Consider the following 26,156-nt stretch of genomic DNA (forward strand, 5'->3'; position numbering starts at 1 on the left):
CATGGCTGTGTACATTATGTATATACAACTCGTCTAAACATCAACCCAACAATGTTATATCTGTAAATTTGCTTTCTCAAATTTTTTGTTCTTCCCTCGCCGGGATTCGAACCCATGCTACTGATATATCGTGACACCAAATCGCCTGCACTGTAGCCGTCCCGCTAGAACACACGACCACCTGGGCCCACATATTATTCATTATGAAGGTCGGGTATCTATATAATATTAAACATCCAGTCAATGATAAGCAAAACCAAATGTATGCATTATGATATCATATAATGTATTAAATCACCGGTAGATAAGGCCTTCATAAGTGCTTGAAATTGTGATCATCGTAAATAATATCTGTCCCAAGTTCACCTGTCATCCCTTGCATGTGTGAAGGGTTTGTATCGATTATTTTTCAAACATGTCTAACACTTCCTCGCAACATTAGATTTGAAATTATTTCACGGATTCGATTTCAAGAACCAATTGTCTTGCAAACTCAAATTTGGTATCTTTTTACGTATTGTCTTTGACCCATTTTGTAAAATATAGATACATATATATTTTGTTTTTAATCAAATTGAACTAAATATCCAAAAAAACTATTCTTTTACATGTCATGAGTTAGTTTTGAAAATCTTATTGCTGATTGTCCTCAATCGACTTTTTGGAAAACTATTATTTTGTGAATTTCTTTTTTCTCAAAAAGGAAATAAATTCCACGAATTAGACATGCGCATTAAATAGAAATTACCTACCGTTTAGGGTGTAGGCCATTTAATGCAACAGGAGGAAAAAATATATATGATTCTCCTACCGCATAAGGTATGTTAAATAACTGACATTAACAAAATCATTATATATTCGCGTAACAGACACATTTTAAGAGAATTGTTTAAGAATTAGAATGAAAATGCAGGAGAAAAAAATTGACCGAACTTTCGTTTTCCATGTAAAGGCGATGAATGACCACCTGTAAGCACAAAATGGCCATGTTCAAAGTTGGTAAGGCTTGATCACGAAAATTATGATAGCAAACAAGTTACGTTTAATGCAAAATATACACTTCGGAAATAAAAAGGACAAAAATTAGCTATTTTGAAAGTTATTTTTGTTCAGAAATGATTCTATGTTGCCATATCTTTTTCATAGCAATGATGTATTACGAGTATTACAAACGTAAGGATTTTTACTGTACACAAATACGTTTAGAACATTATTTCCTTCATAACAACATAGTACAAAAATTATTTGGTAAAATGTTTTCGAAAAAAATGTCGAATTTTGATTTTTAGTAAATCCAATGATTATTGCATACGAGTATGCATTTTGTAACTAAGACATGATGTTTCAAACACGATTAGCTAATGTAATAAGAAGAGTTCGATGATTTTTTTGTAACTGTTAGTTAATTTCTGGTCTGAAACTGAATATATGTTTGTGCTTAAAACAATTTTGCGAAAAGTTGCCGTAAAAAGGATTGGTTGTCCTGCATAGTTCCTTCTCAATTGTTTGTGTGTTTGTTTATTTGACTTTTACTGGCATTCTCAAACGTCAATCATGACAATTATTCCAGAACACGTGTGATGCTTACAGGTACTTTCTTATATACAAGTCCGCTAAGCATCGTTGGGAAAAAATTATTTACGTAAAAGTAACGCTTATATCATATATGCTGTAAAAGGAAAGTTATTTAAGATATTGAAATACAATGGTACCAACTGAATGTTTCTGTATTGTACAGATTTAATGATAACTACACAGACCACGAAATCCGATCATTAAACAACATACATATTTTTTATGGACAATTCTAAAAACAACCACTGCCTAATGACACGATGAGTTGAGTTTTTGAACGTTCCTTCCTATGCTACGAAGAAAACGCTGATTTTGATATTACATACCAAATCAAAAGACAAAAATCTAAGAATAAAGAATTCAATAAGAGAGTGAAAATACGAAATAATATTGTAATGACCATTATAAAATATCTAAAATATTAGTGATATTTTGAAATATAAATTTAATACAATATGAATTTTTACTACTTATTACTGCTCTGAGTAATTAGTAGAATGTAATAGGAACATCAAGAGGGGTTTGGATTCATGAATTCATATTGCAACACTTCAGTAATTGAAATAGATATAAAGTTAGGTTGTAAAAAAGAATGCAAGTGTCATGTTCTACATACTTAATTGTTTTTACTAAGTCAGGAATATGACAGTTGTTTTCCGTTCGTTTGATGTGTTTAGATTTTTATATTGCCATTTGATAAAGGACTTTCCGTTTAGAAATTTTCCTATGCTTATTTATGTCTGGATTTTTGTGTAAGATAAGTCCGTTGTTGATACAAAATGATACATTATTTTCGATATAACCAAATTTTCACAAAGATTAAGGTTTGCTGTTTGTATAGTTGGAATACAGACGTGTCTTTTAAACTGAGCTCAATAAATCATAAGCTTTCTGCTTAAAGTTTGTGCTTACCAGCTTTATATACATAGCATAACAATATGGCGAAAATTATTTTCTGAAGTTCGAAATATTACCAAACAATAGTCTAATTCACAGATAAAAAGGTAAAACGATTAAAAAAATCATCATTGCAAATATTATGAAATTTGATGCAATTGTGAAGTCAGAGGTTTAGTGCTAAAATACCAGGTTTAATCCACCATTTTCTACATTTGAAAATGCCATTACCAAGTCAGGAATAGGATAGTTGTTGTCCATTCGTTTGATAAGTTTTATCATTTAAATTTTGCCATTTGATTGGGGACTTTCCGTTTGAATTTTTTTCGGAGCTCAGTATTTTTTTGTGATATTACTTTTGATCAAATTCCAGTTTGAAATATAAATGTTTTAACAACAAAAGCACTTTGGGTTGGAAGCACATTTTATATTATGTACTGACTCAAAACACATTTACATTTTTCAACTTTTATTGATTCAAATTTCTTTTGAATTGATTCAGAGAAATATATATTACCGTAGGCCATTTCTCGAATCATGTCTTTCTCCACCAATTTCGCACGCTTTTTATTTACCAGATAGAAGAAAAGTAAAACTACAAAAATCGCAAAAATACTGAACTCCAAGGAAAATTTAAAAGGAAAGTCCCTTATCAAATGGCAAAACAAAAAGCTCAAACGTTAACACATCAAACGAATAGATAAATACGCCTGAATCTCTGATCTATTAAAGGTTTAAAAAGCATTTTCCGACTCGCCATTCTGCGGGGTAGTTTTATGTAACCTTAGTTCCCGTACCACTTAAGGGAGGGTTTTAATTTTCCAAAATAATTTGTGCAGTATAAGATCAATCTTTTTGATCCGTTCGCTTCTTATGTATAGGAAGTGACAATGCCTTCATTTTAGTCATGAGGTGATGGAAGTCAAATGACAGATTCAACTATCTACCGTATCTCGGATCTGGCCTATTTAGATTAGATATTTCTGAAAATGTGAAGAGGTCGCAACAATGTATAATTGCATTATTGGAGATATAAACTCATTACCAGGGCTAAAATATTGTATGCATTCTGCGCGTTTCGTCTACAAGAGACTTATCAGTGACGCTCTGATAAAAAAATGTTTAAAAACCAAAACAAGAAAATTACAGTTATTAAATTACTTACTCGATCATAATTGGTAGACGTAATGACTGCATAAACAAACTTATCACACCATAGGTAATTATATTGTGACCAGGTGGAATAAGGCTCAGATAAATTGAATGCAGAACGTTCATATGTTATAATAAATATAACATAGAAGGCAACGACAGATCTGAAATATGCAGATAATGACAAATAAATACAACTTTACATATAAATGCATATGAATATATCATTCTGTAGTAATATACTAGTAGTAATGGACTTTGCTCATCGTTGATGATCGAATAGTGACCTACAGTTGTTAATTTCTGAGTCATTTTGTCTGTTGTAAGGAATTGTCTCATTTGCAATCATTCGGGGAAAAGAGGACGGATTGTAATTACGATTATTTGAACATATCCGTCGCAAACAATAAAAGAGATATTCCATAAAGTTTTGTTTTAAATGACCGTCATTGTGGATGTAAGTGAAGATATGAGACAGACTTGACATTATCTGTTGTATCCTTTTCTCAAAATCGATGAGATAGATGCGTTTAATATAGTCACCAAATTTTGAATTATATAAAGAGAGAACATCATTTATATACTAGTAACGGAAAACGAAGTTTAAGGATACTGCTAACTTCTTTTTTCTCTCTACTTCCATCATCATCAAAACATTTGGATGGTAATATCAAATACAAAGGCAATAATACTCATACCGATCTTTTATGACAGTTGTTTTCCTTTCGTTTGCTGTGTTGGAGATTATTATTTCGTCACTTTCCATTTTAAATTTACTTTGGAGTTCATATTTTTTTTGTTATTTTACTTTCCAATTTTCCTTGATTTTGTAGTAAAATTGTATTACCTGAAGTAAAACATAATTGAACCTTTGTATAAAGCACCGTAAATATTGTTATAACTATGTTTTATAAGACTTTCAGTCGCTCTATTAGGTAGAAAGTTTATTTAATTCAGTCTCCACCAGGCTGACTTGTGCTCAATGTCGCTGATATCTGCACTTTTAATTTTTTTAGGACAAATTCCTTATATTCGGTGTCTTGTGGAGAGTTGTCTCATTGTCAATCATACCACATCTTCTTTTTTATAATTAATATTCTTTCAATTGAAGATCAATCAGACATTCTATCATTTGAAATACCCTAGAACATAATTTAGGTTTATAGATAACATGTACATGTTCAATAAGGACTATCATTGATATAAGAAGATATGGTATGAGTGCCAATGAGACAACTCTCCATCCAAGTCATAATTTGTAATAGGTAAACCATTTTATCTTTTATTTTTTTCTGGCTGAAGTTACAATCCTGGTATCTATTATTAATTTATTTGGACAATGTTTTTGTCAAGTAAATATATATTCTAGTTTATATAAACAATTGTCAATGTTTATATATAACAGATACAGCGATGTCTAAAATGCTCAGAGTGTCCAAAATTCCATCGGATGCAACAGAAGATGCTTTAACGTTCTTCTTTGAAAACACAAGGAAGTCAGGAGGTGGCGATGTAGAAGAAGTAGACTATGACGAAGAAAATCACACTGCGATAGTCACTTTTGAGGAAGATGATGGTAAAAGCTATTGATAAACTGATAATGATTTGAAAAAGATAATGTTAAAAAAAGGACTTTAACTTGAAACGGTTCAAGCATTTTAAGAATCGGAATGTAAGCGTTTTCAATTATCAACAGTTCCTGAATTTTCTTCTATGTAACTACATTTCAAAAACTACATCATAATTATTATTGATATTATACTTTCGTTAGTTTCAAATAAATACAACATAAATATTCAAGGCACATAAACAGACATTATTAATCATCGATATGCTGCTATTTGTAGATCTAAAATAGTAATGATTCTAATTGACAAATAACGAACAGAAATTGGATGGCGACTTAATAAAACACAACTGCGTCCGAAACGTTTTTTTTTCATTTACCTTCAAAGGGAACGCTATCATGGTCTTTACATTTAAAATCAACATATTAATGAGTGCTGAACCCATTGAGAGTCATATAATTAAACCATTGTGCCACAAAATATATCTATATTTATCTAAGATAAACTTTACTGAGACCTTAGTTTCTATCAACGGAGATTAAAACCCTCGCTCTTAGTATCGACCCAGTGTTGGCTTTAATTTTACACTAAACGTTCAGCTAAGAATCAACCAAACAAGAGAAGAAAAAACAGAAGGTTATCTTTAAGATGGAACATTAATTTATTTAGCGCCTTAAAACTATTTCCTGCATAGTTTTCCATTTTGTAGGACACAATTTTTTTCTGTCTACTGCCGATTGAGTTGTAATTATGCCAGAATATTGGTAGAAAGATAACAAGTTTTGGTTTTAATATTCCAAGAGCCAAAAGCTGGCCACATCATACTCTCTGCTTTAGTTTATCGCATATGAATCGTTTTCTGATACTTTAGAAAAATATTGTAGTGAATCTTTTTTTCTTAACCTGCTTTGTTACGATAAAATAGCTATGGACCCTTTAACATGCCTAACGTATAATAATATAGATTTTATAGAGGAGTTTATCTACTTCATCATTTACATGGTCAGTATACAGTATTGAAAAACAATCGGACGATAAAAAAATTCTCAATTAGTCAAAGTTTTCATATTTATTGATAACATAATAGTAGTTCTGCTAGGTTGATAACAGGTTTATTTCCATTTACGTTTAGCGTCATAATATTTTTTCAATAATAAAAAAAACTTTTAATTGGATTATCTTTTCAGTTGTCGAACGAGTGCTCAAGAAAACTCCAATGCTTTTTCAAGGAAAAGTTATTGAGGTTGAAGCTCATATGCCAGATGCCTTGGATGATTCCCATCCAGATATTAAGGAAGCAGAAGGTGACGGAAATTATTTTGCAATTCATGTTAGCGGTTTTGATACAGAAAAGGTGCCGGCAGAAACTTTGAAACTTTACTTTGAATCAAGGAGAGGAGCTGATGTTGACGTCATTAGTCTGGAAAAGGTAGAAGAAAATGCATATATCCTAAAATTCGAGGAAGAAGAAGGTAATACCTTATATTAGATTTGTATATATATATAAAAAGTAAAAAATAATTGCGACAACTACGATATGTGCTGTAGGATGTTTACTGAAATCAATAGGAAGATCAATTAAACAAAATCAATGCTTTGTGTTTAAATCAACTTCTTATGAATAAATAAACTACATGATGGCACTCACTGTCTAATTCATAAGGTCAATATGATCAATTTATAAATTAACGCATCTACCACTATATGTTTTTTTACAGGTTTTTTCCTAATTTGTTGAATAAGAAAACCAAGGGATACCAAAATGTTATATACATCTATATCATTGACCTTCGATTATCTTTTGTAATAAGTTTGTTGTAATATCTATCCGTAAATTATATTATATTAATATTCAATTGAACTAACAGCTATTGATAAAATCCTGAAAAAGACACACAAGGTTGGTGGGAAGCAACTAACTGTGAAGAGATATATACCTCCTCCGCCTCTTCCAAAGTATGAAGACAAAGTTTTTATAAAAGGTGTTAGTTCGTCAACCACTAAAGATTCGCTCTTTAATTTCCTGGAAGCAAAATCAAATGCTGAACCAATTGATATAATTTATGGTGAAGAGGAAGGTACTGCTCTGGTCACATTTGATACAAAACCAGGTGAGTTTATTCCGGTTATATTAAAAAAGAAAAATATGATTTTTTCACTGTTGGGTGTAATTTCAAACTTATTTATATATTGAACGGTCAGTAAAGTGACTACACTTTCAAGCCCGACCTCTTCGTAACTCGTCCATTGAGATCATCTTGGCACGCGAAAGCTGATCTCGAATACCTTACTATCACAATCATAGACCACAACGAGTATTGGTCAAGGGCCCACAGACTTGCTCAGGAAAAGGTTTTAATCAGAAAAACCAAGGAAAGTTTCCCCAGAGGGCATAAATGAAAAAAATAGAACGAGTCACTCATTTCTCTACCATCACTCATTTTTCTTCCATTGTTTGTTTCTAGTAACTCAGGCTTCCGTACTGAATTCTTACAATTTCTAAGGATATTTTTAAAATATACCAGTTTAATTTACAAGATTCTATTCATTTAGGAGGGATGCACGCAGTCACGTTCAATTGCTGAATCTTCGTCAAAATTTATTATCATTTTTTTAAAACATTATTAAACTGCTATTCATTTTGGATGTTTAAACACGCAGCCTCTCTTTTAATTACTCTACCGTTGTCAAAAGTGAAATATAATAGATCGCGTAGATCGATCAGTGCTGTTTGCTTGCAATGTATTTTCACGCACTTAACTGTCGTCATCTGTGAAATTTTACAGTTGTTCCATTTCATATCGCACATTAATATCTTTATTTGAGGTATTACTTTGCAGTCTTTGTTGTAAATAGATTTATAATATACATCTATTTTGAAATTCATTAATTTCATTTTTTTTGGTACCCTTTTAGACTTGTTATATATCATATGTTGTAGTGTACTGTATTATAATTAAATTTCGTGCCACGCAAGCCCAACAAGATAAATACAAACATTTCAAAAAAATCTTGCGAGTTTTTCACATAGTGATTCAACTGTATTATTATAGAGATGTGTAGTTGTTTATACAGAGACATATATGTTTATAGCACCCCTATCAACTTTTTTCAGACATAGAAAAACTACGACAGCAGTGTAAAAAGAGAACTTTAGAAGGCAACTATCTAAATATAGATCATGTTACTGTGACTAATACGGTAGTTGCTACTGGTTTTAAAGAGACCACGTCTGAGGAGACATTGGAGTTATATTTTGACAGTAAAAAGAAATGTGGGGTTGATGGTGTTACCAAAGTGAAGATGAATCAGCAGCTGAATCAATGTTTAATTTCTTTTGACGATTATAATTGTGAGTTTGTCAAGTTAGTTTTACAATTTAGTTTTAAAAAGGACTACCTACTGTTTATTTACAACAAAACTGTCTGACGGTTCCTTGTAAGAGTAATTGTCTTGAACGATTTTGACAATTTCATTTTTGTGTATCATCTGAAAAACTTTAATAGAAAGAGAAAAACACTTAAATGAAAAAAAAAATGTAGCAAGAGAAGACTAACAAATAGACGAAATCGTAGTTCCATTCCTCATAGGAGTAATTGGTGCGAAATGACGAAATTTACAAATCTAAGGGTTTTGTCTTTTTATCTTGAGAAAAAAACTGAAGTAGGTAAAAAAAAAACTATCAACCTATGATAACGACAACATTTTATATAGTCGAGTATATTAAATATATGATCTGTTATTCTATAAATAGTTGAAAATATTGGTAAATAAAAGAAAATATCAAGACCAATCACAGTAATCGTAATTGCGATTCTGAAAAAAAGGTCAACTTCATTACGTATATCTTTTTACATGAAAATAAGTACAACTTAGGATTGTAAGTGGTCATGAGTATTTTGAAAAACATATTTAGGCTCTAATAAAAAGTAAAAACCCAGCTTAAGCATGAGGTAAAACAGTTTTAGAATGAACATAGAACAATAGAATTCGTCAAATCAGTTGCAGTGCAAAACCCAACTTACCAAACCCCTACACAATCTTTATGATCACTACATAATTGTCAATGGTTTGATGGCTAAGCTGACATACTCAAAATGAAAGTAGAGGAATATACCAAAACAATGATTTGATGGAAAAACAGTAAACTTTTAAAAAAAAAAAAAAAATGCCGTTATGTATCGGGTTATTTTCGCCTTGACTGGCAGAATGGTTTTCATTTTCATAGAAAATAGAGAAAAAAGGACGAATGAAAAAACAAACAAACTACACAAGAGAAGGCATGCATATATACAATATGTAATTAAAAAATAAAAACCTTTTTTGCAGAACTTTGACCTTAGTTATCAAAAAGACGTGTGTATATGATAGATTAAACATTTTAAAGTATTGTCATCTCATTTAGTTTTTAATCCTTTATGAAATTGAATAGTAAGTATCTACCAATCAATGAATATATGACAACCAGATGCGGGGAAACAGTATTTAACAACTATGGCACTAAGCCAAAGTGTATTTTTTTAATCGGATAAGGGACATTAATCCAACTCATTACTGACATGTAAAAAACGTGATTCAAAGTAAAATTATTCAAATTTGAACATAATAGAATAGATTGCTCGAATAATTTTTAACCACACTAATTAGATATTATTAGTAACATGGTGTGTTAGTGACCTAATACGATATAAATGATATATGGGGTCAGTTAATTCCATATGGGATGAGAGCGCAGCTGACGATATTCAATGTTAGTTACCATAGGAGCACTGACTGTCTATTGAAGTTTAAATCCAGCAATTATGATATAAGAAATCTTATAAACTTTATGAATATCTTATATACTATAGAAGATATCTTATATAGTATATAAGTTATCGCATATGATAATCAAGACTCTTATAAACTTTATGAAAACTGAATGATATAAGATATCTTAATAATTTAATGAGATATCTTATATAAGATATCTTATATATTATTTATTGATTAATTTATTGATAGACACTTATTGATTAATTTATTGATAGACACTTATTGATTTAGAAGAATTATGTTTTAAGAGTAGCACAATACAAAGATTTTTTACAACCAATCTCCAGCCTTTAAAATGCTATTACTTTCTTTACTGCATATATATTGATAAAAGAGGTATATATAGAAAGATAACAGATTAATCTTTAAAATAAATGCAATACTTTTGTTATGAAATCATTATGTAATTGATTATTATGCAAGTAATGGCAAAATCTTAGTCAGTTCACTTGAATGAATTTAGCTCTTTTATCTTTATAACTATTGTAAGCCACCCGAGAGCATCCTGTCCTATACTCGGTAGTTTACTTTAATAACATTTAAATACAGTGTATGACTCCTGTAGCAACTCTACATTTTTATTAAACCTCTTTGATCTTAAATCTTACTTGTCAGGTATGGTCTTCGGAATGTTTAATATGTATTTATTGAGCGATCCCTTGAATTCGAGTGTTTCTGAGCTAATTTTGTTCCTATCGGCTTTCCATGGTTTTAATGTTTGAACGAGCGTCCTCCATCATCTATTGTTTTCATCAGTGTAAATTCATGTACTTTTTGTATGTATCCGAGTTCAATAAAATAAAGTTATCCTTTCAATGTAAACTGTTTTTTTTTTTTGCGCACTGTTTAACGTATGTAACATTATAACATCGTAAAACTATATAGATAAACAGTTGCGATCATAAATCCTTAAATACATATTTGTGGTATACGACGTGGTGGGAGATAGCTTACTGTACAAAACACGGCTAATTAAATATCATTAAACTTCATTATGTTATCCTAAATCTCAACTAAAGGTTATTATTGCTTTATTTGTTTGTCCAAGGTTTGAACATGCCGCCAGCAAAACTTTGTGCTGTCTGCCATTGCTGAGTACTCGCGCGTTTATATACTAAATTGTAATTGTCACGTGACATACTTATCCAATGGAAACTTGTCCTTTCCGGGAAGCCGGAACTATAAAAAAAAAATTCAGATATTGAAAAATATAATATACATATCATATTAAGTTGTCCGAGCATTGTCCCTTTACATAAAATATCAAAACAAAGCTATAGCATCTAAAATATCGATGAAGAAGCTTAAAATAAATAATCGGACACCACTGCGCGCACATTGATTTAACACACGATCTGCGTTAATACATGATGAGTAAATAACATACAACATAGTTCATATCAACCATATAAATATTTACAATATATTTGTGTCCGGCAGGGTATACTTATAAAATATCTTATCTGTGGTATTAAATATACAATATTATATCAATTGTCCAGGGGACGAATTGGTATTTAAAGATACAAAAAACATGTTTCGGTCCCCCCAAAATGGCAGACGACAAAGTCTACGTAAATAAACAATTGCAGTTAAACACTGTTGAAGTATTTTCCTATGTATATCAGGCATATCAATTTTTAAATATGAATATTTGGTTACAAGAAATTATCCTTAATACGGGAATTACATGATATATAGCACGAAGAAGGTGTGCCAGTTAGGATTCTTATGTTATTATTATTTCCCTTGTTTAAAACTATAAATTTCATATTTCTTAATTTGATGATTTAGATGAAGCTTATTCAGTATATATTTGTTAAATTACATAGCTTTGCTATTTGAAGTCATTGGTTAAAGATATTTATTTATATTGTAAAGTTAAATATTTGCATCGTCGCAAAACCTTTGATTACCTTCTGCGAAAGACTTATATATATTTTAGATAATTGATTTGAAACTATTATGTTGAATCCTCTGAGGACTGACATTCAGTCCAACCAAGGAAAGCCAGGCTTTCCAACCAAGTATCCATTAGGTTAGTGCATTTGCTACATGCCTCCTTAGTATGATAATTTGAAATCATATTGAAAGCTCCATTTCTACACTTTTGGCATCAGTCGTTTTCCGCACACATCAGTTTACAAACAAGAATTAGCTGTGGTCCGCATCCCCGAATCTTAGGCAGAATTGTTCCTGCTACAAAGGTAACCCATGAGTAATTACATACATTCTCTGCTGTAACACTTGTACAACAACATGTAAACAAATGAAAAATTCATTTCACTTCCAGTGTTTTACACATTAACAATTTTATTAACTTGATAATTATCATCATCATCTTGAACCTATATACAAACGTTAATTTGTATCATAGCTGATGAAATGCTTCCCCCCTTTTATTTGATAAACACTTGAATTTTGACTTGTGATCATCGTTATAAGTAGAAGTATTTACTTATAAATTACACTGCACAATAAAATACCTATTTGTTTTTTTATGTACCATTTACCAGTACCTTACACTATATAGGAAATTTAAAGAAATCTACAAATCTTAATCAACACAGCATGAGCTAAAAAAAGGTGTCTAAAATTAACGCTATCATATTCCATTCTCTCATAAATCTCTAATTAGTGTGAACATCATTACAACATAAATGTAGATAATATTTGATAAGGTGTAAAATTTAATCTATACATTCTATCCAAAATATGAGATACTCTTTTGTAGATAATGGCTCTAGGAACAACATATAATAAAATCAACCCTCTCGGGATATCCATGAAGAAGCTAATTTCAATTGAAAGTGGAAATTTGTTGTAAAATTTTGTAGACACAGTTAACGTTATAATTGATTACATAATTGTTATATAAAACTAACATTGCATTAATTTGAAAGAGTGATCTGTTATCTATCCATAAATACCACTTTTATAAATTTCAACCATTATAAAGAAAGTTACAGCATTTTAAAACTGGGTTATTTGAGGTATAAAATCTTTGTATTGTGCTATCTTAATATAGACACTACATCTACCAAAATTCTATTTATTTAATACAGCGGTTGATATTGTCTGCAATCGTAAGCACAAGATTGATGGAGTCGAATTTAAAGTAAGAATCCACCAAGAATGCCTAGGTAATCCAGCTGATGAAAGTCAGAGTTTACAGTTTCAACTGCCTGATCCTGTACTAATTGAAAATGTTGATAAGTGGAAATTTGTCTTTCTTAAGGAATCACCCGAAAATCAACAGAAAATGAATGAATATCTTCGACCTAAACATGCGCGAATTAATTGGTCAACTATGAATATGGATGAAAAATTAGAAGTTGCTTGTACGCTAGAATCAACTGATAAAGATTGTAGAAAACTTGCAAAAGCATGGTCAGCGGTAATTCAAAAGGAAATGTCAACATATTTGAGTTGTATAAATGTGTCCAAACTCAATACGATTAAAGAAGCAATGGAGGATGTTATGAAAGAAATAGAAGGCATGCATACAGACAGTGTTATTATAAGAAATGACCAAGAAAATAACACAATCGTTATTGTTGGGCAGGTTGTTGAAACGGAAAAGGTATCAGTAAAAATTTCTTCAGTCATAAAAGATATAGAAAAAGAAATTGATGAAAAGAAAAGTCAGATCGAGGACATTTTTCGATCTAAACCTTATGAAACTTCAATCCTACATTGCATTAGATTTCAAGAGCAGTACAGTAAAAAGAAAGATGGGGTAGAGGTTATTGTCGATAAAGAAAACAACTTTGTAAAATTTACAGGGAAAGCTACCGCGATAGCCCTAGCAAAAATGAAAATGTTTGAAAAAACAAGAGAAATAACAGAGCGTAAAGTAGACGAAGTAAGCGAAGGCATGATCAGATTTCTAGAAATACCTGAGGTCAAGTCATACCTGGAGAAGAGCTTTTCTCAAAGTGGATTGACAGCAACATGGGCAGTGACGGATGGCAAAAGCTTGAAAATATATTCTATATCCGACGAAGAACTTGTAAAAGCGTTTCAGCTTTTTAGAAAATTGTTGAGCGAGGTTAAAATTGATGTCGAAGATGGGCAATCGAATATACTAAAGACACAGTTATGGAAAGACTTAATTAAATCAACTCAATGTTTAACTAGCAACAAAGTAGTTAAAATCGACGAGACAGGCAGTAAGATAACAGTATATACCACTTCCGCTGCTGATATCGGTATGATCAGAGAAACCCTGCAGGACTTTTTGTATAAAAATGCAATTAAACAGCAAAAAATAAACCAATCAGGCGCAGTTTTACGACTTTTAAAGGAACACTATATAAAAGAAATAGCATCTATAGAGAGAGATTTGCAAAATGAACATGTTACAATTCAGATAAATGATTCAGAGTTACTTTTAAAAGGTAACAATACTGGTTTGTCGAAAGCGAACGCAAGAATAAATCAATTGCTCACCAGCATTGTGGAAAAGAAGCATGTCATAAATAAGGCCGGAATTGTTCAACACATACAAAGTTTTGAGGGAAAAGCAAAAATAGCACAGGTAGAACGAACCAATGCCGTAGTTTTTACCGTCAACGATAGCGATGACCAGTCCATGGATACCAAAATCGTCCCCCTATCCTTACCGTCTCAAAGAGAAACGGCTACCTGCACAATCCCATCAGGTCAAACTATCGTTACTGCAATAGGAGACATCACTGAACTTGAGGTTGACGTTATTGTCAATGCAGCAAACAAAACTATGGAACATGTTGGTGGACTAGCAGAAGTCATCGTTAAAAAAGGTAAAGTCTTAAAAATACTCAATAACTACTCTATTGATTTCTTTGACTTTTGATTTTTAAATTTTGCAATTAAAGTCTCAATTGTCGCCCCTAAAAAGAAAGTTCTATGCATTCATTTCAGAGTAATGCCAAAATAAAAAAGGTACTCTATTTTCACAAACTTGTTGTAAAAATTATAGAAATTTCTAAATAACTTTATCGGTTAAGATGCGGAGAGTTGTTTATTTTGTAAAGTATATTTGTAAGATTATGATTCATCTACTGGTGAACGAGTCAGAAACATCATTGTCCATAAAACATCAACTTACAACCCATTTGAACCAACTGGATCTAGAGGACTATTCACGTTCTTTTAATATGTAGAGGTATCTCTTCTATATCTCAGGTTACAATCGCCCAGATTAGTGAATGCATTTATGAACTCAACATATATCTTCGTCAACAGCAAATCGTATGAAAAGAAATTAATTTCCGCAGACTTCGGACAGACACATTCACATTTGATAGTGTAAACTAGAGTACTTCTCCCTTTACTATAATCTTACTTGTAAAGAGAAAACTATATAAATATCGATGAGAAAAACAGAGGAGCATGTAAGCAATACTCTTTCAAAGAAATCTAAATGCAACTTTGTTTTATATACTCCCATGTCTGCCTGTTATATGACGAAGTAAATATTCTCTCATTGTCAGTTATACAGTAAACAATCAACATGGGATTATAAATCACATTTGTTTGTTCGCAATGCTTTTGGTAATTGTGTGTCGCATTTCAGTGCAGAAAAAAAGTATACATTGCAGGTTATGCGGTATTAATTTGCAATATTTGGTTGCAAGAAATGAATTGATCGCGATATCTGTTTTAAGTTTTAGACAATGCTGAAGAACTGCAATTCATTTGTAAAACTTTATATTTCAACGAAAAAATGGAGTGATTGTATTATATTTCAACAATTACAACAACATATTTCGTTAATTATTCTAAATTTGTCATTCTTTGCAAAGGAAATTATTGTAAAAATGTTGAAAAGTGTGGTGGCCCATTTTGAATAATCTTCTCATTATTCATTTATCTGGTTTGTTTTTATCCTGTACAATAGTTTCAAAAGGTATAACTTACAATCTCAGTGACCTAAACTATTCTTTACTAGTGCACAGTTTTTTAAATACCATGATATTAGATTCTTTTCCTGAAAGTATGTGGATAGTCTGTCCTACAACCACAGGATGTGTTTCATACTGTTAATGTGATAAATAATCGGTTTTAATACTAAATCATATTGCGCTATCATATAATAAAACTTTTATAAAAAGATAAATTATATATATCAGTCATGGTTCTCGAACAAATTGTAAATAGTATTGATGATTACAATAATGACTAAAGGGGAATTACTATGATGGCATGGTACTAAACCTCTAACTGTAAGGATAGTGCTTGATGGTCGTATAACAGAGACAAATCTTTCCATCAGTTTACTTGAGATCAGAAGTTGGCAGTTTTTATTTCAAATTGATCACTGTCAATTTGCTTAGTTTCGTCTGTTGCCTACTCTAACATCCATCTCAAACTTCTTTTCAACTGAGTTTTACTGTGGGTCTTGCTGTTGCTGTATCTTTGTTCATTCCATATTGACTGAATGTATAGGAGGAGGATGAGATCTCACAAATCATGCATAACTCCGTCCTAGTTTAGCACCTGTCCGAAAGTCTAGAATCTGTAGCCTTTATTAGTCGGGTGAGTGTTTTATTTTAATTTTGGTTAATTCATATGTTTTGGAGTTTAATAAGGCGTCCGTTTTGCTGAACTATAATGCATTATTGTTAAAGGGTCAGTTGGAACCCGCCTTTTGGTCTAGGATTTTAGAACCATGTGGGACTTTGGGCTCTATGGTTGGGTTTTTGTCTCTTTAGCACATTCCTCGTTTCTAACATTGTTATATGACAGTTCGTTTCTGTGTGTGTTACATTTTAATGTTGTGTTTCTGTTGTGACGTAGTTCTCGTATATTTGATGCGTTTCCCTAAGTTTCGGTTTGTAACCCGGATTGGTTTTTTCTCTACCGATTACGAATTCGAACAGCGGTAAACTATTTTCTTCCCCTTATTTAAACCATAAGTATGAAAATAAGATGATGTAAATGAGACAACTCTCCACAAGCAACCAAATGACATGAATATTAACAAGAATGGGTCACTGTACGGTCTTCAACAGGGAATAAAACCATTACCGCATAGTCAGCTATACACGGCCCCGAAATGACAAATGTAAAACAAGTTTAACGGGAAAAATATTGTTTTGAACAATTTAATATATCTCCGTCCTTATTGTAAAAAGTAATAAAAATGTATCAATTGAAAGAATATTAATGTAACGGATGGTTTAAGAATCATGCTTTATTTGTGTACTTAAAACAACACAAAAAACATCTTTTGGAAACAGTAAAAACTCACTACTGATATAACGCTGATTATTACGGAACGCAAGACGCCCATACGACTAGAAACGACTTATCAGTTGCAGTTAGTTCAAAAAAAGTGGAAAGCTCAATCAAAATTACAATCACAACACATGGAAAGTATAAATTCATTAACCGTCGTATATAAAGTAATCCTCAATATACGTATGTCATCATCAAATGACAATTTGCAAATGCTGTTCCCATATTAATTGAAAGCAGATAACTTTCAATCTTTCTTGAATGCATTCACAACGAGTCTCCAATTATTGAAAAGAGCTTGAAATATAGAATAAAACTTGTCTGTTTTGAATGATAATAGTAAAATGTCTTGAAGGTTCTTTAAACGTCTTGTGTATATTAAACGGGGACTGAGATAGTTGTATAACTGGAGTAGTTATTAGCATCGTGTTCAAAAAGGACTTATAAAATAAGTGCAATTGCTTATAATATAAATGACAGAAAATGCTGAAGGCTGATTTTTACATATCAGTAACTTTTTGTTTGAAGTTCTACTCACTTTTGTTTTTGGAATTATTGATATATGTCTCCTTTACTGAAAAGATATTATGCAGGTAATCACTATAGTTATTTAACATCAGACTTTTATTTAAGGAGGACAAATTATACAACAGGAATGTAGTGAATATATTCGTAGACGGCTCGGCGATAAAGAGCTTTTGCCTGGAGAGATTTTTTGTAGCAAAGCAGGTAATCTAAAATGTCAGTTGGTCATCCATGCTGTCGGACCAACATACCAAGATGGCTTTCACAATGAAGACGAATATCTGTCCGAATGTATCGAACAATCTCTAAAAGAGACTGCGGAAAGAAGATTAAAATCAATAGCAATTCCAGCGATTGGAACTGGAAACTTTGGATATCCACTACATGATGCCTGCAAAGTAATAGTTGATTCAATCAAAAGATTTTTTAAGTCAAACAAGTCTACATCTATCCAGAAAATTATTCTATGTGATTTGAGAGAGAGTACACTGAAAAGCTTTGTTACCGTTCTACAGACGAAATTTGATCGAAGAAACGTGAAAGAAATTGGACAAAGCACACCTCACAGATTAAGACAACATAGGTTTGAAGATGCTAGTGCCAGTATGTATAATGATATATGATTGATCATTGATAATGAATGTTTTGCAATTAGAATGACATAAGTCACAACTCAATGAGAACAAAATGTGTTTCTGTCCCATGAATATATTACTTAAGCTGCATTTGGAATCTTTAATTCTCAACCTGGTTTATTAGCAATTATTGTCTAACAAAAGTGGTTAACAACCTTAGCAATCCAAAATATCTCGTAACGAGTCAAGCGCCCACTAGGAGGTAGACTTGAAAAAACCCTGTGTTATACTTGTTACTTCATTTGCATGCAATAATTCTCTATATATTAAGCACCGACTTGGCAAATATAAGACTGTTATGTGAAAGGCTGTGTATTTTATTTTAATTTCCATATGCTAAGCATCGAAATACTAGAAGGGTACATTATCCTATGATAATTATAATTTTTTTTGTTATATTTTAATAGGATTAAATTAAAGAGTATTCTGGTTACATAAAATTTGTCAGTAATTTGAATTTTACTCAACTACAATTTAATCCATAGTTTGTTCCTCAAAAAGATCCAAATTTAGGTATTGATGAGTTTAACATCCAAACTGTCTAAATTTAGATACGAAAATTAGCGAGGACCTTTCAATCCTTTATAACCTATTTTAGTCATCTAATTATTTAAATTCGAGCTCCACGGAGACTTGTGAAAACCAAATGAATGAAATATTATAAGCCGGGTATCTTTGAATAGATTTGGCATTATACAATTTTAATAAGAAATGATTTTGGTGATATAGAAATAGTCAACAAGGTATACAAATGTCACAGTGATATATCAAATGGGACATCATTGTTAGAAAGAAAGTTATATCATATTTTCAAAACATCTAAATTATTGTATTTGCATTTGTCGGATATATGGTAATTAATCTTTTTCATATATAACTTATATTGTTCATTGTTTAAAGTGGCACTGTCTGATGATGATTTTGATGATGATAGTGATGACGACGATATGAGTCAGCCATCGTCAGGGCCAATAGCAATCACTGTTCTTCGGGGTCAAGTAGCGTTACAGGAGGTAATATTAACTAATCTTTATTATTTCAAGCTAAACAACGAAATTCATTATTGATTGTTACGGTTGAAGTTTTCTTTTCTCAATCGTAACTGATTAAATTAAGTTAAAAAAAAAACAATAATATCAATGGTACCGATGCTACTGTACTAGATACGCATTTCAAAATTAAATAATTACCAAATTTTTGGTAAAGCATATATAATAAAAATTGCCGTTTGCACTGATAATGACATCAAACATTTAATAAAGTTACGAAAGTTAAATTTTACGCCGTTATAATTCCATTCTAAAACAATGTATAAGTTACCACTAGATTTACGAATGTACTAATACGAGCACTTCAACCGAAACTAGTTAGACATTGTTTAACTGTATAATACACAATTTTGACGTTTACATTTTTTTTGGCAGGTCGATGTTATAATTAATTCAACATCCAGTAATCTTCAGCTAACACACGGTGCAGTATCACAATCCCTTCTCAATGCTGGCGGGAATTCATTACAGTCAGAGTGCACAAAACATTATCCTAATGGAGTAGCTCCTGGAGAAATAGCTGTGACCGGTGGAGGAAAGTTAGAATGCAGAAAAGTATATCACGGAGCTCTTAACGGATGGACTACACCATCGGCTTCAAAGGTTTAATCTTGATTCTTGATACAATTAAGTATAGCACTGACATGAAAACTAAACTTGTCTTTCGCTTAAAAGGATTAATGTTGTGATATTGTTTCTTATGGTAATCTTCATATATAGCAGATGAATGACAAATGGGGCGAAATTATTGCTCTGATTGTTGGTTATCCTTTAATTATTGAAGAACATTCATTTTCTCTTTCGTACGAAAGTTACATTTAAAAAAATTCTAGCTCAACATATCATTTATGATGATGTAAAATTCTAAGAGTCACTGTGTTTATTTTCTACCCACAAGGCTCTATTTGTACACGCCCATATTAAAATATGGAACGCTTTATTGTTTATCGTTGTTCAACCGTCCATTCGTTGTCAACACTTTGGAAATTTACTCAAAATCGCTTTTGCTAATTTTCCTGAAACTGAATTGTTCATATACAATGACGTAAACTTCCTTTTGATTCACTTTAAGATTGCACGTTTCCGATTTATGGGATCTAATACATCAAAAATAGGATTTTCCACTTTTCTATTTTGACTAAACAAAAAATATTTTGAAATTTTGGATAATTGTTACTTCAAATTGATGAACTTTTTATGTTTATACACTTCTGATATTATTGAGATTTTCTATATATAATCAAAGGGTAAACTAATATATTTTTTCACATTATTATTTTGTTCTTAAATGTTTAATTCGTTGCCACCATAAAAGATTTAAGAAAACAATATTTGTTGATTCATAGGAATTAGAGATGTTCATGGCAAACTGCTTGGAAACAGCGAATAAAGCTGGTTTCACGTCTATTGCTTTTCCTGCCTTGGGAACTGGAAATCTTGGGTATCCAAAGACCGAAGTTGCACGAATGATGTTTTCTAACGTGGAAGTGTTTGGACGCAATAATCCAACTACGTCAATCAAAGACGTGAGATTTGTCATTTACGAAAAGGACATTGAAGTGTTGAAGGTAATCATGAAAAGTTATTTAAAAGCTGAATATCTATTCAGAAACAGAAAAAGAACCTATTTGATAGTGATGGAAATCGGAAATTCTGATCTACTTTAGCAAATATATTGTTGAAGAAAAATAAATGATAAATTAAAAACTAATTCTTATTTTTAATTGATGTTTACTTGTTCTTGAAATTGTGATACTATTTATAACGTTTCAAATGTTGTAGTGTGTAGGGTGTATTATGTCTATTGTACATGCCATTGGTTAATAACATCCTTGTTAGTCCCGATTATCAATTACATTGGAAATTACTTGATTCTAAAGATCCTTACATTTATCATAGATCTTAAAGAGATAATATTTATTAGAACACTAAAGACTAAGCAAAACTTGGGTTGATCTCAGTTGCTCCGGAAGGGAAGATGATCATGTTCCACATGTGGCGCCCGTCGTATTGCTTATGCTATTACAAATGTGTTAAAAATAGCCTAATTGTATAGGTCACATTCGTGAAAGGGGAAGTGGATTGCAGTAACGATATAAGAAACATACCCGATATCATCTGTAAAACGGTTATTCAATAAAGGTCAACCAACTCGATTGTAATAATCGATTCTTATATCCATCGAAATATAAAGATATGAAAATAGTATATAATTTAAAAAAAATCATCTTTAGCTTCATGTCAATTGTAGGCTAATGTACGCTAACAAACCATATAAGTGTGCAAGATAGAGTAGTGATCCTGTTTTTAATTGTAATTTTGTTTCATTTCTACATTGACAGAAACCCTCTCCCTTTTTCACCGTTTGCAGTCTTTTTTTTATTTTTATTAAGCAAAAACATACACACCATAAAAATTCAATACATTCTCGGTCAATAATACACCAGCTTTAGAAAATCCGTGAAATTATTATATTTATTATAGTTATATTTGTAATTAACGCTTACATATAGGGGCAGCTAGGTGTCTTAACGTAACTGCGTTTTCATTAATATTTTAGCTTTGACCTTTGACCCAAATTTGAAAAAAAATTGTGAATACTGTAGACAACGACGATCTCATTATTTAAATGAGGCTCTCTTTCCAATTATATCAAGTACAGCAGTGTGTTATTCCGTTAACTCAAATCGATTAAAAGCGTTGACTGGTCACCCAACTATATCACAAAACATCCAAAAACAAATATATCACAGTACATTAATCCAAATTCAATTATATTTTGATGTCAATGGAAGAGCTTCCCGCGCAAATGGAATGTGCTAAATGGGATAGACCAAAAACAATTGTAGCTCTATTTTCTCATTCACATTCCGATCAATTCCGACAGTTAAATAAGATATATATGTTAATTATATTTATATTGATTTTGAATCTAGTTACTTTATCAGAAAATTAATATGATTATTTCTCGCAGACAACGCTAAATGATATATACCAACTTGACACTGAATCTAAAAAAACTAAAACATAATGGTATATGGAATCGTTGATAAAGGTCCAAACTGATTTCCTCATAATGAGACAAGTGAAATACGTAGAATCAGAATTGTGCACACAGAAATTAGATCAGAGATAAAAGCCCTACGATAAGTGACCCCCTTCCCCAAAAAAAAAGTTTAAAATCATTGCTTCTTAAAATTGATTGCATAGGATTGAAGTTGAAACTAAAAACGACTAGGCAAGTCCTGTCAACTTCTGAAAAGTCTTCTTGACTACTTTCGCGCGCCACAGGCTGGGTTTTTATAATAATATTGTAATTAGAGTATGTTAACTAAGCTTTTGCATAATTTGTTTTCAATAGCTTCAATTATTTAACTTATTCTTTCCAGGCATTTGAGAATGAGAAACAGAATGGGAATCGCAGAAAGGACAAAATAAAGAGTATGAGTTTTTTAAATTTTTTATCTTATCTGGCTTTATGAAAAAATGAGTCTTTCTATGTGTCATTTTTTTGTCTTTCTTTACCTTTTACAACAATCTTCTCCTTTTAAACTATTGGTCCAAATTTAAACAAACTTCGCAACATTTATGATTGGGGTATCAATTTTAGCAAAAGTGTCCGACAACCCCTCCTGCCAAACAACAAAACCACCAAGTCTGAAAAAAGATCATAGGGATTAAATGACGTTTTTATCTTCTATATCCGACAAGGTCAAAATGTTCATCAAGTTTACATCTAACTGCCCTGATTTCTTTTAAGTTGTTGGGCTGCTGCCCCTGAATGAGTAATCTAAAGGAAATTTTGCTGTTTGTCTTGAATATTATCATAGATAGAAATAAACTTTAAACAGCTCACAAATTCTTCTCCTCTGAACTACTTTGCCAAATTTAATCACACTTGGCAACCATCAGCATTATGATATCTACTAGTTAGAAACAATATGTCTTGTGAACTTGCCTTCCAACCAAGATGGCAAGCATGGCTACAAATAGAATCCAGGGGATAAAATACAAATTTTGTCTAATACTTTGAAACCCATTTTAAAGAAATAAAATCTGATAAGGGAGGGGGTAGTATATCATAAGCCTGGAATTAGTGAAGAGTTTTTTTTTTATAGTATTCAGTATCTTGTAGTGCAATCTAACTTATTCAACTTAATAACAGTTTTGATATGTTTATCCATCGCTCGCAACAATTAATGCCTCCTCGGTCTGATATTCTAATATTTTTTTAAAGCACCAAAAAAGAATCGAAGACCAAAAGATAAAATGGTCTCTATGGATTTTGACCATGCAACCTTAAAAGTATACCAAGGAGATATATGTGCACTTGATGTCAGCGCCATAGTTAATTGTACAAATGGAAAGTTTGTCTCAAAACCAGGTACCAGTACACTAAATATGAATGATTTAATGCGCATTGGAATAACTACATATATTGTGTATGTCATGTGAGAAACCGATCATTTATTGTGTATTATTTGTTTGCGTATTTCCTACAAACTATAATACAAGTTATTATATGCTATCAACAATTTCAATCGTTTGAAAACAGAGGTTAAATACATATTGAAAGATGAATAATTGCTACTGAGGTTTTTATAATAGACTTTTATCTTAAAATGTACAATTATGGTTCAGCAACTAAAAATCAATCAACTCGCTATTATATGTATCTTTTTTTAAATTGCGTCTTTGCGATTGTGTGTGTTTTATATGCGAAATTTGTCCCGTCTTCTTGTGGAAAACCGTAGATTCGTTTAAAATCTCTTATATTGTCTTATACCTAAAGGAATACTCTACACTTCGGCATTGCATGATCCGTAAAAAATCTACGCCAAATATTTTACGAGCTGTCGGCTTTTAAAAGTATATTTTGATATGAATTTTTTTATCACCAAAATTGTCTTTTTTCATATATATGAATCATTTTTTTTTGTCTAATAAGAGAGAGAAGGTCACTGGCTCCTTTAAAATCTTTAAAACAAAAATATTTTCAGACATAATTCACGTTATTGAAATCAAAAACTAACGAATCGAGAGGATACTACTTTCGTCATAGGAATCATTCAAAATTCACAGCGTGACGTAACATAATGGCATACATGTATCGAAAATCACGTGTTTTTTTATACTAGAAATAAATAGTATTAATTCAGAACCAAATTCTAATATGACATTCTTCTTTTCCTTTGAATACAAAGGCATGTTCTAACTCTATTTTTCAACAAATCAAAATGGCTCCGTTACGAATGTGTATTATAGGTCCGCTCCGAATTCTCATACTATAATCGAAATAATTCTATCATGCCATTCTCTATGCTCATACTTACAGGGTTAGGCATTATATTTGTGAACATTTGTCATCTTTAAAACGCTCGGTATAAAATTATTGACAAATTTTCTGCATACCCTCATTAAAATGTGCAAAGAGCAAGGCATGCAAGAATAATTTCTTAAGTAAATGATACATAATGCGGGAAAACAGAACCAATCTAGCTTACTTCATTAAAAAGTAAAATAACAGAAAAACAAAACTCCGAGGAAAATTCAAAACGAATAGTCCCTATGCAAATGGCAGAATCAAAATCTAAAACACATTAAAAATATGGAAAACAACGGCCATATTCCTGACTTGGTACGGACATTTTCATATTGGGTTGAACCTGGTTTTTATAACTAGCTTATAAAATCTCTCACTTGTATGACTGTCGCATAAAATACCATCATATTGGCAGCATGTTGGAACAAAACAAACAGACAAAAGTAAAAATACCAAAAAGTATACAGAAGTCAACACTACATGTTATAATCTTAATCACTATCTAGTTTCAAATCAAACAAATATGTCATCCGAGAAAAACAAAAATGCTTAGTGACTAACCACACTAGCTAAATCAAAAGACAAGAGTACAACAATCACCATAGAACAGTAACGCAATGACTGGGTATATACCAGTGGAGGATCTATAACTTTTTATAACGGGGAGCCCACTGACTGACCTATGTATAATAAGTACCGAGCTCTGCATAATGCTCTACATCCAATAACATTTAAATGTAATGTTTACAAGCTGAGTTCCCACCTATCTATTATTTACTGCAGACGCAAATCTACAGTTCCGGTTTTTTTTTCACGAACATGACCCCTCCGAATTATACTTATTTCCGGGTTTGTACCAAACACGAGTGCCACATGTGGAGCAGGATCTGCTTACCATACCGGATAACCTGAGATCACACACAGTTTACAATGGGATTCATGTTGTAAAAGCCTTATTTTTCTATGTTGTGTTGTTGTAATATTGTTTTGTTTGTTTGTCTTTTTCTTTTTTAAGCCATGGCACTCTTTGTTTATTTTCGCTTTATGAGTTTGAATGTCCCTCTGGTATCTCTCATTCCTCTTTAAAAACAATGTAAAGATTTATACAAATAAAGCAAGCAAGCGAAACAAACCTGTTAACAACAGGCACTAGGAAAATAGCTCTTACTATGTTCAATCAAAAATTTGTTGTTAGTAATGATGAGATAGAAGTATAGATCGATTATCCCTATTGTAAATTCTGTTATTCTAGAATAGTTGTTCTTGAATGTTTGAAGTGGCATTGGATGTCGTTTCTGTTCAAGAACATTCAATATAAAAAAGACGATATGTATGATTGCCAATGAGAAACTCTCCACAAGAGACCAAATGACACAGAAATTAACCACTATAG

General features: G+C 31.5%; 1 protein-coding gene across 1 annotated transcript in view; it reads left to right on the forward strand.

The window, feature by feature from the left end:
* Positions 1 to 757: 757 nt before the first annotated feature.
* The window catches only part of LOC143085388 (protein mono-ADP-ribosyltransferase PARP14-like), a 47,742-nt gene continuing 22,343 nt past the window's right edge, over positions 758 to 26,156 (forward strand). The window contains exons 1-12 of the mRNA XM_076261700.1: positions 758 to 819; positions 5,030 to 5,200; positions 6,380 to 6,664; positions 7,061 to 7,303; positions 8,308 to 8,544; positions 13,073 to 14,791; positions 17,865 to 18,359; positions 19,292 to 19,404; positions 19,816 to 20,043; positions 20,787 to 21,008; positions 22,830 to 22,881; positions 23,678 to 23,824. Of these exons, the coding sequence (XP_076117815.1) occupies positions 5,038 to 5,200; positions 6,380 to 6,664; positions 7,061 to 7,303; positions 8,308 to 8,544; positions 13,073 to 14,791; positions 17,865 to 18,359; positions 19,292 to 19,404; positions 19,816 to 20,043; positions 20,787 to 21,008; positions 22,830 to 22,881; positions 23,678 to 23,824 (3,904 nt within the window). The 5' untranslated portion in view covers positions 758 to 819; positions 5,030 to 5,037. The remainder of the gene's footprint in view (positions 820 to 5,029; positions 5,201 to 6,379; positions 6,665 to 7,060; positions 7,304 to 8,307; positions 8,545 to 13,072; positions 14,792 to 17,864; positions 18,360 to 19,291; positions 19,405 to 19,815; positions 20,044 to 20,786; positions 21,009 to 22,829; positions 22,882 to 23,677; positions 23,825 to 26,156) is intronic.

This window comes from Mytilus galloprovincialis, chromosome 8, assembly GCF_965363235.1.
Source record: "Mytilus galloprovincialis chromosome 8, xbMytGall1.hap1.1, whole genome shotgun sequence".
Lineage (NCBI taxonomy): Eukaryota > Metazoa > Mollusca > Bivalvia > Mytilida > Mytilidae > Mytilus > Mytilus galloprovincialis.